Source organism: Hypanus sabinus, chromosome 8 (assembly GCF_030144855.1).
Source record: "Hypanus sabinus isolate sHypSab1 chromosome 8, sHypSab1.hap1, whole genome shotgun sequence".
Lineage (NCBI taxonomy): Eukaryota > Metazoa > Chordata > Chondrichthyes > Myliobatiformes > Dasyatidae > Hypanus > Hypanus sabinus.
This window is the reverse complement of record NC_082713.1, coordinates 37996816-38016966: the sequence shown is the minus strand read 5'-3', so window position 1 is coordinate 38016966 and position 20151 is coordinate 37996816. Positions and strand designations below refer to the sequence as shown.

General features: G+C 36.0%; 1 protein-coding gene across 1 annotated transcript in view; it reads left to right on the top strand.

Annotated features, from left to right (window-relative positions):
* Nucleotides 1–18242, top strand: part of arhgef9a (Cdc42 guanine nucleotide exchange factor (GEF) 9a) — a 295537-nt gene extending 277295 nt beyond the window's left edge. The window contains exons 13-14 of the mRNA XM_059976966.1: nt 2529–2597; nt 7566–18242. Coding sequence (XP_059832949.1) covers nt 2529–2597; nt 7566–7747 — 251 coding nt within the window. The 3' untranslated portion in view covers nt 7748–18242. The remainder of the gene's footprint in view (nt 1–2528; nt 2598–7565) is intronic.
* Nucleotides 18243–20151: the final 1909 nt, after the last annotated feature.

Sequence of the window (20151 nt, the reverse complement as noted above, 5' to 3'; positions counted from 1 at the left end):
CTTTCCTTCCTATGTCATTGGTACCTACATGTACCACGACCTCTGGCTCTTCACCCTCCCACTTCAGGATATCTTGGATGCGATCAGAAACATCCCGAACCCTGGCACCAGGGAGGCAAATTACCATCCGGGACTCCCGGTCACCTCCACAGAAACGCCTGTCTGAGCCCCTGACTATTGAGTCCCCTATTACTATGGTCCTCTTTCTTCTAACCCTACCCTTCTGAGCTACAGGGCTGTCCTCTGTGCCGGAGGCCCGGCCACTGTCACTCCCACCAGGTAGGCTGTCCCCCCCAACAGTACTCAAACATGAGTACTTATTGTCAAGGGGTACAGCCACTGGGGTACTCTCTAGTACCTGCCTCTTCCCCTTCCTGACTGTAACCCACCTATCTGCCTCCCGTGGTCCCGGAGTGACCACCTGCCTGTAACTCCTCTCTGTCACCTCCTCACTCTCCCTGACCAGGTGGAGGTCATTGAGCTGCAGCTCCAGTTCCCTAACTCGGTCCCTCAGGAGCTGCAGTTCGGTACACCTGGCGCAGATGTGGACGTCCGGGAGGCTCGGAGACTCCAGGATCTCCCACATCCGACACGGAGAACAACAAGCTACCCTCACACTCATACCTCCCAAATAACTGAAAATACAAGAACTAAAAGATAAGCCTACTGTGCCCTCTTCCGCCTAAGCCCTCTGAGCCCAAGCCCTACACTCTGCGCCCAGCTCACTCCGCTGCCCACATCGTGGGGACATGAAGGGCTGAGACAACTGCAACTTGATTGGAGATCCATCCACCACTTGCATGCCACTTCCACTACAATTAAGTCAACTGGAAGTGAATTAAGAAAGTTAACAGATGATGCCACAGCTGCCTCCATGCCAAACACCATGAACTATTGCCCAACCGAGGAGAAGCAGGTGTTGATGCCAATCTCTGTGCCACTGGTTGGAAAGCATATTGGGCCAAAGTTGGACCATACTGCTCAGAGAAAGTGTCAAAGTGACAATAGAAGTGGTCCGACTACAACAGTTCTTGGAGGCAACATATCTGAGAAAGCCTCCGGTATGTTAATCAGGCAGTTACTTTGAAATGTGGCTTGGGTTTAAGCTGGAAGAGTGTTCAAGGAGCTTCATGACAGTTGCAAGCACTCAGCTTTTGTGAGTATGTAGAATCAGTCTAGTGTGCATGCATTAAGGTTATATTATGTACTTCAAGTGGGGAAGCAAAAAGCTGCTTGTAAAAGTAGATGCAAAGTTCAAACCCCAGATGGATGAATGGAAGGGCAAAACAAAAAGAGTCAGTGGAGATATGAAAACAGAGGATTCATCAGGTAATGTTGTGGATAAGGAAACCAAGTGGAGCAATAAAAGGATTAATAAGCGAACACTCTGAACTAAATGCGCTTTCCCAAGTTCAAGCATTCTTGTTTGTTTAATTACTTACAGGTTGTATGTAAAAATACATGAACTGCATATATTATCATGCTACCATGTGCATCTTGCTTAAAGTAAACTCGAAGTTGCATCCACATTCCCAGAGTCCTATGACTTCCTTTGAGTTAGTTTAATGTTTTGAAGTTACAAAACATAACACTACTAAGCATTGTGGGCATGCTATGTTAGCGCTAGAATGTGTGGCAACACTTCAAGCTGTCCCCAGCACATCCTTAGGTGTGTTGGTTGTTAACACAAAGAATTCACTATCTGGTTCGATGTACTATATAACTGATAAATAAATCTGAACTGGAAAGTTCTGGTTTTCATTGGTAATAGAATATTAAAACCATCCTTAGATTCAGCAAAAGCTGGGCATTGATTTACTGTTGTACATACATACTGTTGTACATTCAGTCAGGTGCAATCTGTAGTTACAAAGGTAGATGAGAGGCTCTGCAATCAATCCCTGACATCTCCAGCTGCTTTGTTTGGTGCAAGAAAGGAAAATGACATCAACTTGGTACAATCGTGGCCCTCATATAAGGTTAGTGGAGGCACAGTTGGGAGCATTGTCATCTCTAAATCAGTTGAGCGCAGGTTGAAATTTCAATTCAGAGATTTAAGCACTAATGTCTAATCAGGTGTTGAGGGATCAATGAAGAGGTTATCTTACAGATGAGATATGTATGTGGATGTGAAATATCTCATAGTACTCTTCAAAAGAGTAGGAGAATTAATCCTGGAGCCCAACCAATATTTACCTATGAATCATCATTGCAAAACAAAAAATAATTATTTGATTCTTATTTGCCAGTGGTTTGTCAGAGATTCTGTGAGCAAATGAAAACTCATTTTTCCAACTTTACAATATTGACCACACTTCAAAAATACATCTTAAGACAGGGTGTGAGGTTTGCAATATAAATGTAATTTTTCTATCCCTCCACTGCTAAGATCAGATCATTTATTGCACATTATTATGTGTGTGTGGTGCTCTCCGCAACTGAAGGCTCTCACCTTGTTGACTGTAAAATTACTATCAAACAACCTGGTTTCAATATACAAGTTTCCCATTTATTGTCCTGCTTTTCAGGGTTTGAAATCTCGGAGTATCAGAAGAGGCAAGCTGCAATGACCGTAAGAAAAGTCAGCAAACAGAAAGGTGAGCATGTATCCTTGTAATCCTTCCATTCTAGCTGATGATATTACAAGCAAGGCGTTAGAAATTGCCGTTGGTAAAACAGGCTAGAGGAGCACTGTCTCACAGCATTGGAGATCCTGGTTCAATCCTGACAGCTGGTGCTCTCTTTATGGAGTTTCTGCTTGTTTCTTTCAAAACCCAAAGATATCCAGATTAGTCAGTTAATGTAAATTACCCCTAGTCTGTAGGTGGGTAGTGGGGTCTGAAGGGAATTTATAAGAATGAGGGGATAATAAAATAGGCTTAGTGTGAATGGGTGGTGATGACTGGTGCTGAATTGGTATGCCAAAGGGCCGGTTTCCATGTTATATGTTTCTGACTGCCCCGAGCGCCATTGGGCAAAAACATGATTCAAATTAATTTATATACATGCTGATCAAGAGTTTCCATGTTCTGTACTGAATTAGATAACTCCACCTAGCCCATCATTGAGGCTTAGCTGTATCAATTTGATTGAAAACAATCTTTGTTTTGGTCAAGAAGCTCTTGTTATTTGAATCTCATTTACCTATCAAAACCATGGAAGAGATAGTGAAGTATTACTGTCACTTATAAAATTCTACATTATTGAATATATTGAAAAATGGTTGAAGGTTCTGGAAAAGTGATAGAAAGGTTTAGTCTATGGCATTAAAAATTTGAACAGCCAGTACGATGTAAAGTTTTCCAACTTTGTTCTAATCTTCAATAAGTAGTAAAAATTTTCAGAGTGAGCATCAAATAATGTTCTGGCCACATGATTTCAAAAATAACATGCATTGTATGACAAAACTTTCCATTTTCTTATAATGTACAACCATCTTGCCTTGCACAAGTAGTCCAGAAAATATCAAAGGCCTTTGGGCACATAAATATAATGCCAAGCAAAAATTCACTAATAAATTGCCTACTTAAGACATTCAAACCAGGCATTTCAGGAATTAGTAGAGTTTGTGGAGATTAGTGTATTTTGATTGAGATATATGAATAATTGTTACATTTTGTGCAGTGTCCATAAACCATAACATGCTGGAATTCAATAACTTCAAAGAAGCAATTCAGCAATGTCTTGAGGAGAGGGAATAAAACATTATTTGAACAGTACATAAAGGAGTGGTAAAAGTTGAGCCTCCACAAGAAAGATTGAAAGTACCATGGATTGCATGAGTTGTTATTGGAGAGTGGGAGGATTAGGACCAAATGTGAAGCTTTCTGTAGTCAGTAGCCTATTAACATTCACTATTTAAACTATCAAAATCAATGGTCAAGGGTAGAGGTACCCATGGGTCACAATGATACTCCATAATTTCATTCAGGCTAATGAATAGAAGAACTGAGACTAATGAAAACTTCATGCAAGGGTATTAATCCATGTTGAAATCAGTCAGTGTAATAAGATTTGCTAATGGTTAATCTGAGAGTGAGTGCCACCCGTCATATCAAAGTTATCTTTGAATTTGTTAATGTTTATGTACTATATTTAGTTTTAATTTGTTAACCACCTTAGTTCATTCTCTTAAATGCTAATTAGCTGATAAATAATTTATCTCATTTTGCCAGCATTCTGTAGAGAAATAAATGAGAATGTGGCTTTAAATTCCTGTGGAACCAGATTTTTTTTTGTGTATTCAAATTGTCTATTTCAGAATGTAAATAGTTGTCTTTTTTAAAACCATTGGTTTTAGTTTAAATTATTCTGAGAAGCTGAAATTGAATGAGCAGAAGACTATTCCCAATTTATATCCATCTTTCCATCTGGTGATTGAGATTTGCATTTTAAAAGAGCTGCTTCTGTGCCTGTGATATTTTTAGAATGCTTTTATTCAGCATATAGGCCAGTGTGCATAAAAACTCTGCAAAATAAGGAGTAATTGGAAAAGGCTGACTTTTAAATTGATCTTCACATCCCTATATAGATCTGCTGGTTGATGTAAAATGATGAGCAGCTGTTTTACTATTGACATTTATGTAAATTAAGGCTCAAACTAGAAAAGGGCCAAAATAAATCCCCAGTAACAAAGTTAATACCATGCAGATGTGAGCAAACTGGCTTTGTTTGGATTTTTTCTGATTGATTTCCTCACTGTTCATATGATGCTCTTTGACTTTGACATGGGTCCAAGTACAATTGAAGGACACATAGCAAACAAGTATCTTTTTCCAGTTAGTCTTTGGATGAGTCATGTAAATTGCTGGACATCAGCATCTGGAGGTCCTTAGTTTCTGTTTGAGCACCACAGCAGAAATCTAAAGAGAATGTATAAGATAACATGTTGCAGATATGTTGCAAATGTAAGCAGTTGAATGAACATAGCACCACATATGTTGTGTGAGTGACTTAACCTCAACATGATGAACCTTTAGAAAGATCTGGTTAACTAAAATTATGCAATTAAAAAGAAAACCAGAAGTTCACTTGCATTTTTTCAGCATTGTGCAACTGAAGTTTCAATGTTTACAAGTGTGAAATTTGATAATGCTCAGTTTGAGCTCTTATTGTGACACTCTGGACATAAACTTGGGTATTTTCAGGCACAATTAATACATTAGTCATAGTTGCTGTGAAGTCACCTCCAGCCCACTGCTTCTGTTCAACTAAGTCTCAGCCAATCCTGAGATCATTGATGCTATATTGGGCATTTCTGGGACAGACATAGTTTAGCAAGATAGTAATTTCTAAATATGGTTATAACATAAGTTCTTTACTTACCACTGTTCTGGTAAAAATATTTATACAAATTTTTGACCTCATCATCCACAATTCATTGATCTCATTCCCAACCCCAAAAATCAAATTTCACACTCCTTCAGTCCTATCTCCTTCCCCCACCCAACCAGCATCTAGGGTCCTCTGGTCTATCCAATCTTCCAAGGCCCCTTATGAACTTCGCAACCCATTGACCCAAGACAGCTCTCTTGAAGCTCTTGCAAACTAACCAGCGGTTCCATTCTTCTATCCCCTGTCCTTCTCCAACCAAAGGCTACTCCAGACATTACAACCATCTGTCTAAGGCCTTTCTGACCCTCACAAATCATTCACTTCCCGCACCTTTTCCAAAAACCTTGCTGTCTTCATAGCTCATTAGCCACATCCTCAGTCATTGATTGCCGATAAAGCATCCACAAAGATCCAGTGATTTTGGATTTACATTTTCTTGTTTTTAGTACCCAAATTATAATAAAATCAAGCCAGCTGAGCGGTCAATTGCATTAAAATATTTTCATACTAAGCAAAAGCAAAAAAACACTATTTTAGTTATAACTTTAAATATTATGCAAAATATTAAAGGTTTGAACATAAACATATGAATAAGTAGAAGCTGTAATAATTTCCTTTAGTTTTAAATTTCTATTTTAAAATATTATTTTGATGAAATAATAATCTAAATATATAATTTTTATGGAGAGATAATCTGTTAAGCAGTAATTACTGCTTGGCATTGCCATTAGAAACACATGGATCTGATAAAATGTAATATTTTCAGAACATCATTGCAGCCGGACTAGTTTATAAATAGCAGAAACTTGCATCAGTTGTAATGATTTCCTTGAATCTGTTGAAATCTGTAAGCAACACAACCCACGAAGAAGCAATGAATCATTGCAAACAGGCTTAGCGATTCCACATTGAACCATATGTACATGGAAATCCCAAAGATTCATTTCAATTTCAGAGCTATGTAGTTTTATGTTATTACAACAGCAGAATCCAGATTTATGTTTCTAAATTAAAGTACTTAACCTCACAAAATTGGGGAACAATTTAAAATTATTTCACACCCTTTCACTCGTCATCTTTGAAAGGAATTTCTTTTTTGGATTCAGCATTTTGGTATTTATGAGAAACATTTCAAATCACACTTCCTGCCAGTTGCACTGTTAAAGAGTTTTTCAGTCTTACAGAGCTTTGTAGGAAAACGAGAGATATAAAAAAAAGATTTTAGATGCACAGACTGCTTCAAAAGTGTAGCATCCAAACTTATGACTGACATCCAGAAAGATTTCTGTACACAGATAATATTCAAATTGCTGCCAGGAAAATGGGACCCATGTGGGAAATTAAAAGTTTCTGTAATGGAAGATGCGGACATTTGTAATTTGTAAGTACAAGGCCTATATATCACGTGAGTAGATTGAACACGGCTGGGGTTTTCTCAAAGTTGTTTACGTAGACCCTCTTGCATTACTTCTCACTTCCCAAGCTTAGTGATAGGACAAAACCAAAGTCAGTTAGTGTTGTTCAGCATGGAAATGTAACTCAGATGAAAAGAGCTGAGGCAAAATGGAATGAGAACCCCTTGCTGCCAAAGTCTCCTTCTGCTGCACTCTGGAAGCAAATGGAGCGTGGTGAAAATCTCAAGTTTGTTTACTGAAGTTCAACCGGTGAAATTATTGTTGTATCATATTTAAGTTCAAGTTTATTGTCATTCAACCACACACATGTATTAATCCAAATAAAACATTGTTTCTCTTTAGCCAAGATGCAAAACGCAGTACATATAGTCACACACAGCACTTACAGTTATGATCCAGAGCATAGAGTCTACAAAATAGTATTAGCACAAGACCCTGAAGTGAAATGGCCTGACGATTGATAGGTTGACATAAAATGCGAGGAGTATGTTTATGTGAGACAGTATAATGTTACTGGCACTACTATAATAGAACAAGCAGTAGTATAAATATGTGAAATAGCAGCAATAAAAGATGGAAAGTGACCAGTGCAGGATGAGAGTGTGTCCTTTAGTTTGGGGAGGGGGGTGATTGCGGCAGGGTGTACATGTAGGGTGTTAAGGTATCTAAAAGTCTGAGGGCGGAATCTGTTAGCCAGGCTGACAGTTCTGATTCCTATGCTGCAATACCTTCAAACTGGTATGTAAACATTATATTTTGACAAATTTTGTTTGCCATGTAACAATGTTCAATGATCTGTTTTTTTTTTCATTTCAGGAGTGAACAACACAAGGTCATTACCTCCCACATACCCAGCACCACCTGATCCTCTTCATCAGAGGAACTTCATGCTCACTGATGGCATACCTCAGGGGTCAATGTATGAACTGACGGAGCCTAAACGCAGTCAGTCTCCCTTCTGGCAGAACTTCAGTAGGTTAACACCATTTAAAAAGTAACAGGCCATGTTGTTTGGGAGGACCTAGCCGGTGACATGTCCTTGGCAGTTAACAACAAAGTGTGGACCAACAAACCATGTTTGGATCATGGATCTAGCTGATCTAAACATCTGCTGATACCTTTCCTGCTGAGCCTTGGTTCAAAACAACATTTTATCGAATTATTTCTTAATGTGATTCAACTGTTCATAAAACATATAATATATGACAACAGAAAGTCAGAAAGGAAAACTGAAATTCATTGCATTACATCATTTGTGATTATGTGAATCTAGATTTGCTCCTTAGTGTACTGTATTGCAGCTGTATACACGCAGGCACAGACACAGACACAAATACAAATGCAGATAGACACAGACAGACAGGAACATACAGTTTCACACACGTTCATATACACGCATCTTGCTTCTGTTGTTCTAAAAGCTTATTACATATATACTGAGAGTGACTGTTTTGTTGCTTGATCAGTTTTACATAAACTACTTACAGATATTTTAATGAATAATTATCATAAACATGCTTTTGATTATTTAATATATAACCATGTGCTGATATGATATGTTGTACTGAATGAACAGTTCAAACTCTTTTTGAAGAACTTAGGAATAACTCACACCATTTCCATCAGTATCAATGGAGTATGTAATTATTCAGAAAGTAAGAGTTAATTGACAGGGCCAATCCTTTACCATCATTGTCCTTAGTTGGTTTAGAAGCCAACTGATTTTGACAGTACAACAAAATCTTTCAACAGAATGGATATATAACTATAACCTTTTGACCAGAGAACCAATTGCTTAATATAATTGACATTCTTTGTTATGTTTTGGTCCAAGTTTGTTGCAGTGTTACACTTAACAGTTAATAAGGCTTAATAACTAATCAAGTTGTATTTTAACTCTTTAAAATTGAGTTGAAAGGCATAATGTACCACCAACAGTTATTTGTTGTTATCAGTTAATACGTACTTCACCTTATGGATCTTTGGACATTTACTAATCCTTCCACAGGAATAGCATTAATCATCTGATCCCATGTGGTTTCTCTACAATATCTTTGGACTACTTTAGCTGAAATGTTTGCAATTCATTGGAGTTCTGTGGATTGAACAGTGCACAACATAGATTGTAAACTAGGTTATGGAGGAACCATTGCAAATTAAGGAATTAAGTTATCTTTAACTGTTGTCCTACAAAAATGTTTTGTGCCACTAGTGATGTAAACATTTGTTTTGTGATGTGCTAAAATTTCACTATTTTGCATTTCCAATGCATACAATGAAATCATACATGATATAAAATGATGAACTAGCCAATCTTTTGAAATGGACATTTTTATAGAACTACAGAGCTACTTTTCCAATAACCATAGCTAGATATTATTTTCTAACAATCTAAATAATTAAATATTTATTAAATTAGTGCCAAAAATGTAGAAGCAAATTCAACAAAGATGAAATTTGTTCGTATATGATTATGTACACAGGCACTTAGCTGCCAGCTGACAGATTGTTTGTTCTGTGCTGTTCCTATTTAAAGGCTGTTGATGCCCTTAACAAAGGCAGTTAGCAAAAGTCCTGGTTAATCTAAAATGTTTTTTCTCATACTAAAGTTATAGGCCACCAGGAATATGTTAATACTATCCATTTAGGGAGTTTAGTGGCTTGCTTTTTTCATCTATATTGAATTATTTAATTTCATTGTAATAGCTGTGGCCTCTGTCTGATCATATTCAAGCTCTTTGCTCAGGTAACTTCTTGCATGATGTGCCATATAAAGTAGTGATTGACTGGTACATGGTTCTACAAGTCTGGTTTCCTGGTTTCTTCAGCATCTGCCTCTACTGGTAAGAGTAACAAGCAGTGCCAACTTATCAGTTGGATCAAATATGCATTGCATTTAGTGATTGACGATGTAAAACACACCAGCATTATATGTAACTCATATGAAGAATGAGGCTCATGTACCCATTCTGGGTAGTTTGAGGCTCACCAGATCAAATCAATGAAATTTTTGTAGAGTACACTGTCAAGTGACTGTATCGGTTGACCAAAATAATGCTCATGGCATCTTTTCTTACCAGTTGACCAAGAATATTGAACAGGAGATTTCTCAGGGGAATATTGATCAAAGTAAAAGTTAAGTTTGGATAAATACGTAGATGGGAGGGGTATGAAGGTCCATGGTCCAGATGCAGGTAGATGGGGCTAGGCAGAATGGAATAGGTGTGTCAAAGAGCCTGTTTCTGTCTTGTAGTTCACTATGACTCTGACTAGTAATGCCAGTTTATGGTCTTTACAATAAGTAATTAAAGGGTTGAGAAAGCCAGATAGACCAAAGAGGTTCTCCATTTTAGGTCCTGACTGACTATAGCACCCTCCTCCAATATGTGGCCCGACTCAGAGATTTCAATTTCAGACGAGAATGACTGTGTGAACAAACAGAAATGCAATGTGGTCCATGATCCCACTAGTTTCACATGATAGAGGGGCAGGGGAATGGTGTCCACTGAATCAACTACCACTCTGATAGCAAAATGACTGTATCACTCAATAGAAAGGAAGAAAATTAATGGATGAGGAGAGGGTACCACAATTAAGTTTCTGGTTATCATTAAGTTAGCTTTGGATATTTTGCTAAATGCATTCATCTCTCTGTGAAGGAGGAACAAGAAGTACATATTGCCCTCATGGAGTACATTTGAGGTTTAGTGTGTGAAATAATGGTCTGATACAATACTATGCTGTAGAGACAGGGTGCTAGGAATGATTCTTAGTCTGTGCCAAAAGATTTAATCTTGGTAAAAAGATGGAATCCTATGAACTGATTTCAACAGCCATGGACTAAGACGATAATAGTAAGATGCCTAGTGTTCCCAGTTTCAATCACTATCTGGTTAGGTACACATAGACAATGATTTGGGAAGGGCAGACTGATTTGCAGACTAGTGTCTGTTCTGAGATAATGCAGAATGGCTTTTTTAGAAAGGTTCTGGTGCATTGCTAACAGATACAGAAATGAAGGTTATCAACAAGATTGTAAGAAACAAAGAGGAATTTTTTTCATTAATGAGGACTTAGATTTTTGACTGAATATGAAATTAATTGACGTTGTGGTGTCTGGATCTTGCAATTTTACCTCCTCACAAGTGGTACTATCCATAGAAATGAGTATTTGTGAGGTAAACTAAAAATCAGTTGTTTTATATCTTAGATTACATTGTTGCAAGACAAAGTGTTCAATGCTTAGAAGCATTGTTAATGATGTCAGGACTAATTGCATTATTGTACTAGTCATTCACTAATACCCCTCAATTTTGCTTTATTGCAAAAACTCAACGAGATAAGTTTATACCACAAAATTGGGTGGCAGCAGCTATCGGTTTTGAATTGCACCCTTCAGTCACACATGTAAGTGTATGCAAATCCTAATCCTCTGCACAATTTTCAACCATGGAAGCAAATGTTTACATATATTGGTCTTTGTACCTTGCTTCCATAATTTTATTTGACATTATTACATAGTCTATATAATAAGAATTGTAAAATTTATTCCAATGAACTCCTACTTATGAAGTGTCTCGACCTTTCAGTTCACATTGGCTAAATTTGGCTGCTCATTTCTGTTTGTAAATTTACGATTTCTTATGTGAAATGTTTCCTTATTGATGGCAATATCGTTCTCAATACGGCAGTGTGGCACTATTTAAAATTAACTCTGAATGCACATTAAGGTAAACACAGTCTGTGCAATAATGCTAAGCCTTAAGGAATTAGGTTCGGATGGGTTGGGTATTCAAAATCAGCATTTAAAGAAATGTGAGAAGAGTTGCTTTTCAACAGTTGAGAAACTCAAGCAGAGATATAATCATTAAACAGATATTTGATTTGTGACTAAAGCCAAGACACAAACGAATGCTGCTAGCAGGAGACAGGAACATTTTTTAAAAATCCATGCGATGTAGATGTGAATTATTGCATCAAGAAGAGTTGATGCTTCAGTTATGAACTCTAGTCTTTGTAACAAAGTTTTAAACATTGGATTTGTAAATGACATAGAACTATTCAAGTGTTTTAATGGGAGATGTTCTGAGTCAAATTCTTCTTGCACTGGCATTTAAAGTCATACCAACAGCAATGTTCAATTACAATGTTATAAAAATATGGTCTTAACAGCCTCTACTGTATTAATAAGAAAAAAAATAGGACTTGCATGTTATAATGTGGTTCTCAGTGCCAGACTCCAACATGCCATGGAACAGGTGCTCAACTGAGTGATTAGATAGTCTTGTTAAAGCCAGTAGCGTGACATTCATTAGTTGCAAAAGTCTTTCAGTAAGCATTTTGATTTAGTTACAGGCTGTAGAATCGCAGAATTTTGCTCAGAATGTCAGTTATAAAGATGTAGATAGATATTAGTTGTAACAGGATTCTTTTGTGGACTCACACTGTTTATGTTACAAAGTTACTGTTTGAATTTAAAAAAACAATGCATGCATGATGCCTTTGGAAGTAATGCATGATGTCACTGTTGTTTTTGCAACACATAATCATTTTTAGGGAATGATCCACCACTGGTTAATAAAATGTAAGTGCAAATCCCGACCACTAGTTACAAGCAAAACCATAGCATGGTAAAAGAACTAATTAAACATGAAAATATTAGATTCCAGTTGCTAATGATATAGATAGGCTTGTGACTCCTAAGTGAATCCACCTGTAGAGAGTAGGGTGATTTTGTCAGAATGCAATCTTACCTATTTAATTCAGCAGACCAGAGCTTAGATAAGCAATTCCTAGACGGAAGTGGCTAGTATTCTAAGAGAAAGGATCATTAATGAATATTGTCAATTTTTAGAAATGGATAGTTAAAATTGAACACATATTCATGGAAATAGCTCTCTGCTGAATGAGGGTTCATTCCTGTGTTATTCAAGGGGATAGAATAGAAAAGGGATAGTCCCATAATACACAAATTTATCTCCAGCTCCTGTTGTGAGTATAGTAGTATTCGTCAGTTCACTTAAACTTCTGCCAATGATTCCTTCAGGTAAGGAAATGCAGATCATTATTATGTATTCATTTTAACAACTCCCATTTGTTAATTATAAAAATATCATACTGGCAATGAGCTGAAGGACAAAATTTAGATCCCTGCATGTCATTTGAATGTAACTCTGTGGATAGCTGAAAGAGTTGAGAGTTAAATTTGATTGTTCACTGGCGCAGAATATAGTTGAAGTATCATGAATTTAAAAAAAGATAGTTAAAGGATATGTCTATAGCTCATTCACTTTAAGTAACCCCCACTACATCTGAAACTTAAATGCAAGTAGCTTTTATTTGCTTAAAGCTAAATCAGCATACATACAAATAGTGCAGATTTACATTGAATTTTAAAGTTTGTCCAATTGATATTTTAATTATCAATCAGTTAAAATAAATCCATTTGATGTTAGCAATAAATATGTTCACAAAGTATTCCTTTGTATGCCATTTCATAAAATTTATCCCACAGTTAAAGCAGCGATTGTATTGTTTGTATGTACATGTTAATAAAACTTCATAATTTACTTTCAGTATATTACAGCTGTCATAGTTGGCAGATATATTACTTATAAATAATTGTATTTTCTTCATAATTACCTAAATGTGTATATCCATATTCTTTATACTCCAATACCTTTTTTAACAAAATTATATTTTCTCTAAACTAGAGTTATAAAATGTTATTATGAGAAATGAGGAGAATGAAATGATTAGTTATAATAATTACTGTATATTACACAGTTTACAGAGATACTGCTATGTGATGATGCCAAGTGGGTTGCTTGGCTGTAATTTTAGAAATTATCTCTCCACTCCCTCAGTAACTACACCCACCAACAAAAAAACATCTGAACTTGATTATGAAAAAGTTTCTACAACTTCCAGCTTTTAGAGAAACCTGCAACTTCGTTAAAAATTGTACAAAGTGATTATGTTATCAGGGACATAAGGCAGAGTAATGGAAATGTTTAGATCCTTCACACATTACCCTTTTTTTATCAAATTGGTCTGTCCTTGTAGAATCGAGATTTCTTCTGTCTGTTGGCTGTAAAAGTTCTACATGAAATTAATTTGTGAATCTTTGGTCCATTTTCAACACAGGCAAAACACTATCCTTAAATAGTACAAAATATTGGCATGAGAAATGTAAATGTGTTATTACACTGGCACAGTAGAGGCTGTTTGGAACTCTGGCATTTTGTCAGGCAAATAAGAGAGCTTTATCCTGCAACTAACCAGTTACAAATGACCAGGGAACTATTGATGCTGTGTACAGACATGCCAAATTAGATTATAGATCAATAGATTATATAATATTTCTAATTCTTTGGCATGATTTTAACTTAGTGAGGTTCTCTTGAATAGTTTAAGGAGTCACATGTTGTAATGAGGCAAAATAAATTGTAACAATTAAGTCTTAATAAAGATATTATCAGATGTCCATAAGTGGACATGATGGGGAAATTAGCTGGCATTTAACTGTTTGCCTACACTTGGAGATGGGTTCTTCATCAAAAGCAAACAGATGTTGGGGGTTGGGATTGTTCTCTAGAATAGGGAGTGCCTGACCTCTGCTGTTGTGAACCAAAGGAATACTATTCAGATCCATGAAGCTACAGTAAAGTTTAGATAAAACATAGAACATAGACCAGTACAGCATGGTACAGATCCTTCCACTCATGATGTTGTGCCAGACTTTTAACTTACTCCAAGATCAATTTGGCTATTCCCTCCATTTTTCTTTCATCTATGTGTCTATCTAAGAGTCTCTTAAATATCCCAAATGTATCTGACTCTGCTACTACACTTTGATGGTGTTCCATTCACCCACCACTCTGTTTTTTTTTTAAAAAAACCTACCTCTGACATCCCCCTTATACTTTCCTCCAATCATCTGAAAATTATACCTTCTTGTATGAACCATTTCTGCCCTGGGAAGAAGTTGCTGGCTATCCACTCTTGCCTCTTATCATCTATTATAACTCTATCAAGTCACCTTTCATTCTCCTTCACTCCAAAGGAAAAGAAAACTCTAAATCATTTAACCTATCCTCATAAGGCATGTTCTCTAATCCTGGCAGCATCCTGGTAAATCTCCTCTGCATCCTCTCTAAAGCATTCCTCCTATAATGAGGCAACCAGAACTAAACACAATACTCCAAGTGTGTCTAACCTGAGTTTTATAGAGCTGCAACTCCATAAAACTTTAGATACTTTAGATGGTTTAGATAGTCTTTTATACTTTGGATCCATTTTTGACAGGACTACAAAGTACAGCAAGAACTCAACTTGAAGCTGAGGCCTGACATTACCAAATTTCATTCTGCCTAGTTTGGAAACTGTGGAGCCTTGCTTGTGTCTAGAAGTGCAGTAAAAGTCAACCACAGTGAGCTCAGTATTGAACATAGATGAATACATTGCTACTTCATTCTTACTCCTTTCTCATTCAATTTTACTGAGTTAGGAACAGTTAAAATTTCCCATCATAAAAAAAATTATTATTGACTTGCTCAAATAATAGTAAGGTTAACTACAAGAGGATTCTAATTCTACATTTTAAAAATGAGTATTAAAAATTACAACTACATAGAAGCTTAAATGATTATATTAATTGTATTACCAGACCTTTGCTATAACTTTCGTGCTCAAAATTCATAATTGGAAATAACTTACTGAACTTGTAGGCACAGAGGAAGAAAGGCGGCAGATTGAATAATTCCAAATATTAGTGAATGATGGATGTTCAGATTATAATATTGCTCAGCCCAGTATAATTTGTTCTCAATATGAATCCTGACTCTGGTTAACTGTTAGCAGTGATGAGATTGTTTCCATGATTATAATGTTGATATTGGTCAAGGTAAACTCTCATCATTGCACTAGATGCAAGTTTAGGTTGGACACTTTGAAAAATCAGGTACAAGGACAAATTAAACACGTTGGCTTCTTAATGCATCATCAAATTCTGTCTGACTCAGAAGTTGTCTCAAGAGATTGCAATGCAAATATATATCTAGCTAAGCCCATAACTGCATTAATAACAATGAAAGACCACTAAGGATTTACAAAATCTTCACTGTAGATATACAGTAGAAGTAAAATATCCTATTTTTCTTGTCCATCCTAATCCAAAGAATCAAGTCACAAACCTTCAAGGTACTCAGTCTGCTATGAAATAGCATAGTTTTAACAAGACAAAAATATTAAGGGGAAATATAATTTTGTCACTTCATGCTGATTGTCAATGATGTCTTCTGTGATTTTAGTTGGAAGTGAACAACAGATGGCCTCTATAGAAATGAGTTTCTTCCTGTATTGATATTAAGTGCTATGACTTGCCTAGAGTGGTATAATTCATTTTTATCAATGAAAGAAAATTCCAAGTTGTATTAAATCTAATGTACTCACTGTGGTGATGCTCAAGTTGATTGTCCTAGTAAAGTTCTACCATCTCCTGAATACCACTCTCAAGATTTAGCATACAGTATGTGTTAATGTTTTTGTAATGCATTGTTCTCTCTAAGAAGGTTAAGCCTTTGCTGGAAAGCAGAATAAGATACTTCTTGGCAAAAGGGAAATCTACTTGTACTTTATGTTACATAGGTGGCAAATTACAGTATTTACCAGACCTATGGTTAAAAAGATCATAAATCAATGAAGATAAACATCTAAGAATGACAAAAATTAACCTCATCCTTCTGATGCATTAGCAGTTTCTTAATACATTTCTTATCTCACAAGTATTTTTTCTACAGTTTGAGTAGCCTCCGACATTTCCCAAATTAAATGCATATACTTAAAAATACTAGTTGACATGTAAGAACTGATTTCCTAGGCTAGTGCTGTTGTTGTCTTCTGTGATAAAGCCCATCAAGAAATCATGGGTGCACTGCCTGCAATTTTCTGATGTTTGCAACTAGTAGCTGTGCCACCTTCCTCTCCCACTTGCCTGACACGACCACACTGCAACTGCTGTCTGAATGAACTCTAGACAGATCCTCTCCCATTCTGTATAGTTCCAAATAAATGTAAGCTTGGTGCTGTAATGTTAGAAAAGAAAAAAAAAATGTTCTTTCTATTTTGTTTATCAAATTTAGACATAAGAATTTTGTAACTTTTGTGAATGTTTGTCAATGTTGTTCTACATACATTAAAACCGTCTTGGAATTAAAAAAAAAGGTATCAGCTGATTTCCAAAGGTTATTTTTTTCTTAAAGCTTTGTCAGCATAAAGGAGACCATTTGTCATTTGTGTGAAACTGTGTTGAGCAAACCCAACCCTTCTCCAAACCATTTATATTTTAAACAATTATAATTATGTCCACAATGGAATCCATGGTCATCTGTAAAGCTGAATGCAATGTCAGGCTAGGCAGCTGCAAAATGGTTTGAAAATATTAGCATTGTCATCTTTTGAAGCTGAAAATATGAAATAACCAATTTTGGTTTCTTTGCTTAAATATTGCTTTTAAAATTTTAAATTTAATCTTTTGAAATGAATGATGTGGTCAAATTCTAATTTTTTTCAATGGTTTATATAAACTCTTCCATCACTAGTTTCAAGTTTATAACTGGGAGCTCCCTCAATGACCTTGTAGTACCCATCACCGAACTATATTGAGCAGAAGATTCTAGCTCTGTGGTGAATAATTTTTGGGGGTTCACTCTGTTATTGACCATGCAGAAAAGCATGTACAGTATATGTGCATAAATATACTTGCACATAAATATTGAATGAGGTAAATTTTGACCATGGCTTTAATAATTCCTAAAGGTGAATTCCTTATACATTGTCATGAACTATACCAGAAGGCATGAAATATTATGCAATAAGAGGCAAGCTCGCAAGGAAAACAAGAATATAGCAGAAAATCAGGAATTGGTATTTTCACTTTCTGAGTCTGAGGGATAGATTGAGAACTTCAGGTACTTTCACATCAGCAAAACAATTAGTCTGTTTTAACCAGTTCAGGTGATAATTTGGCCATTTCAAGATGGTAAGGAGAAAAACACACTAAACTATATCATATAGTTTGTGCATATTAATAAAAATATATTGATTATGTGCCAGATGAAGGAGTGTAGGATTAGAGTCAAAACTCCTTTAAATCAAATATTGTTTTTAAATGTAATAAGGGATATTTGACAGCATTCTGTGAAATAATTAACAGCCTCCCAGTATCTTTCCATCTGATATAACTTGGTTTATCTTTTGCAATATTGCTGCTTACTCGCTTTTCAGCATTTTTATGAATGGCCTTGGGTGCTTTCTCGGCATTTACTTTTCTGTGTAAATAGGTAATGACCTTTCTTTCACTGCTCTCTCGGATTTAGGAATTTTAATTTCCATTTTTATTTTAAGGCCCTGTGTATGTATATTATAATGTTTGTGGCTGAATAATATTTTGTTATAGTTTTGTACCTGTATTGAAATCACACAATGTACACAATAAATGCTTTCAGCTACTTTGTGTTGTATGTGCCTTTGCCACAAACATTAGTCTGAGTTTGGATTAGTATTTCGTTTGCTGCATTTTCTTGTTGATTTACTTCCCAGTCCTTATCTGAAAATTATAGTATCTGGTAGGTTCTGTTATTTTCTGAATTCTAATCACATTTAGATGCCTCACCAGCCCCAATCCTTCCACTAGGTAAGAACTGGATCAACTCTTCCTTCAGCCAATGCTTCTGTAGAGAAGTGGTTGCCATCTGCAGTTTACAGTTGACCAACTCTCAGACTTCTGCACATTTGTGGCCCAATGTTCCGATACAAAGCAAGTTGAAGGTCAGAGGAGGACTGAAATGAACACCCAACCAACCAAAGCACTTAGCTTGGGATCCAATGTAAAGGAATGCCAAACTCAGCAGATAGGTCCAAAAACACTTTTTGTATTTGCACTGTGCTTGGCTGGGATAAGAAACACGATCCCAATCAGTTGAATAATGTTGCCAACCCTATGATAAAATGGTTAAGTTTTTACTTATTTTACTTTATTCTAACTTCCTTAATTATCTGCCAGCATTTTAATGGCATTTATCTTATTTTTGGAGCTATTATTACTTTGATCAATTTGAGTATTGTCTAAATGTCTCTGACATTTAAAATCCTTTGAAGATTATGTTTTCAAAGGCCATCAGAGTAAATTGAGAACAGAGCTTCAGGTTCCTCATTCATATTACTATTCCACAACACGAAGTTGCCAGGGAAGGGTAGAGTTTGGCCCTACTTGTAAACAATTAGGCTACATGTGGAAAATGGCTGTCTGGCTGATGCTCTGTAACTTAGCTGGGCTAATGGAACTATGTCCATGGAAGTGGTACGTTACTTTAGGAATGAGATGGAAAAATGGAAAGGGAAGAAGCAGAAGGACTAATTCACTTTTTCACTTGGAGGGTTAGAATTGGGAGGCAGTCAACTATTATTTTCTAGAAATCACTCTATTGGTATTAGCCTTAAAATTGTAGAGTAAAAAATTATATATTTGTAGTTATGGTAATTTAATGAGAGATCAGAAACAAGCAGAAGGCACAATTCAAACATTTAATTGATATTGAAGCCTAATTCCATAGTATTATTTTTCAAAACTGATTTTCTTCTATGAAAAAGTCCATGTATTACATTTGTGAATTGAAATAGCAGCATCATTACAGTAGAAAACCTGCATTACATGTGCCATGGAGAAATATGATTTTTAATATAACTTAACTAATTTTTTTTACAAAATATATGTAACAGCATGTAATGCTCTTAGACAGAATACATGCAAAGCACTTCTTTACAGAGGGGGGTCCCATTTCTTATGATTTTCTAATTTCTATATGATCAGTAGTGGTGTCATCTGTGCTTTTCATAAACTTTCTTTCATTTTCGCCTCAGGCTAAAGAACGTCATTAGCATTTTGCTATTATATTTGTGCACATTTCCCTAGAATAGATTTGGATACAGATTTGCTTTAATGCATGATGATTTAAAAGCACTGTTATCCAGAAAACAGTGTTATAACACTGTTATAAGAAGTGATTTTGTTTGCTGGGTGATCCAATTTCTATGAAGAATAAAATATGAGTGAAAATTGGGGAATTGCAGTGTGTACATCCAAAATTTTTATTCTATTTTCCTTTGTGTTTCTTGACTCATAGAGTGTAGAACCATGTAGTTGCATCCAACAAAATTTAACACACCTCTGGCCTCTGTTTCTGGAATTTTTTTCATGTTGGATAGGGTGCATAATATCACTTTTGTTGAAACAACTGTCTCCAAGCTTGTGTGACCAATTTCTACACAACTTAGAAATGATCCCTCCATAAGACCATAACACATAGAAGCAGAATTAGGCCATTCAGCCCATAGGATCTGT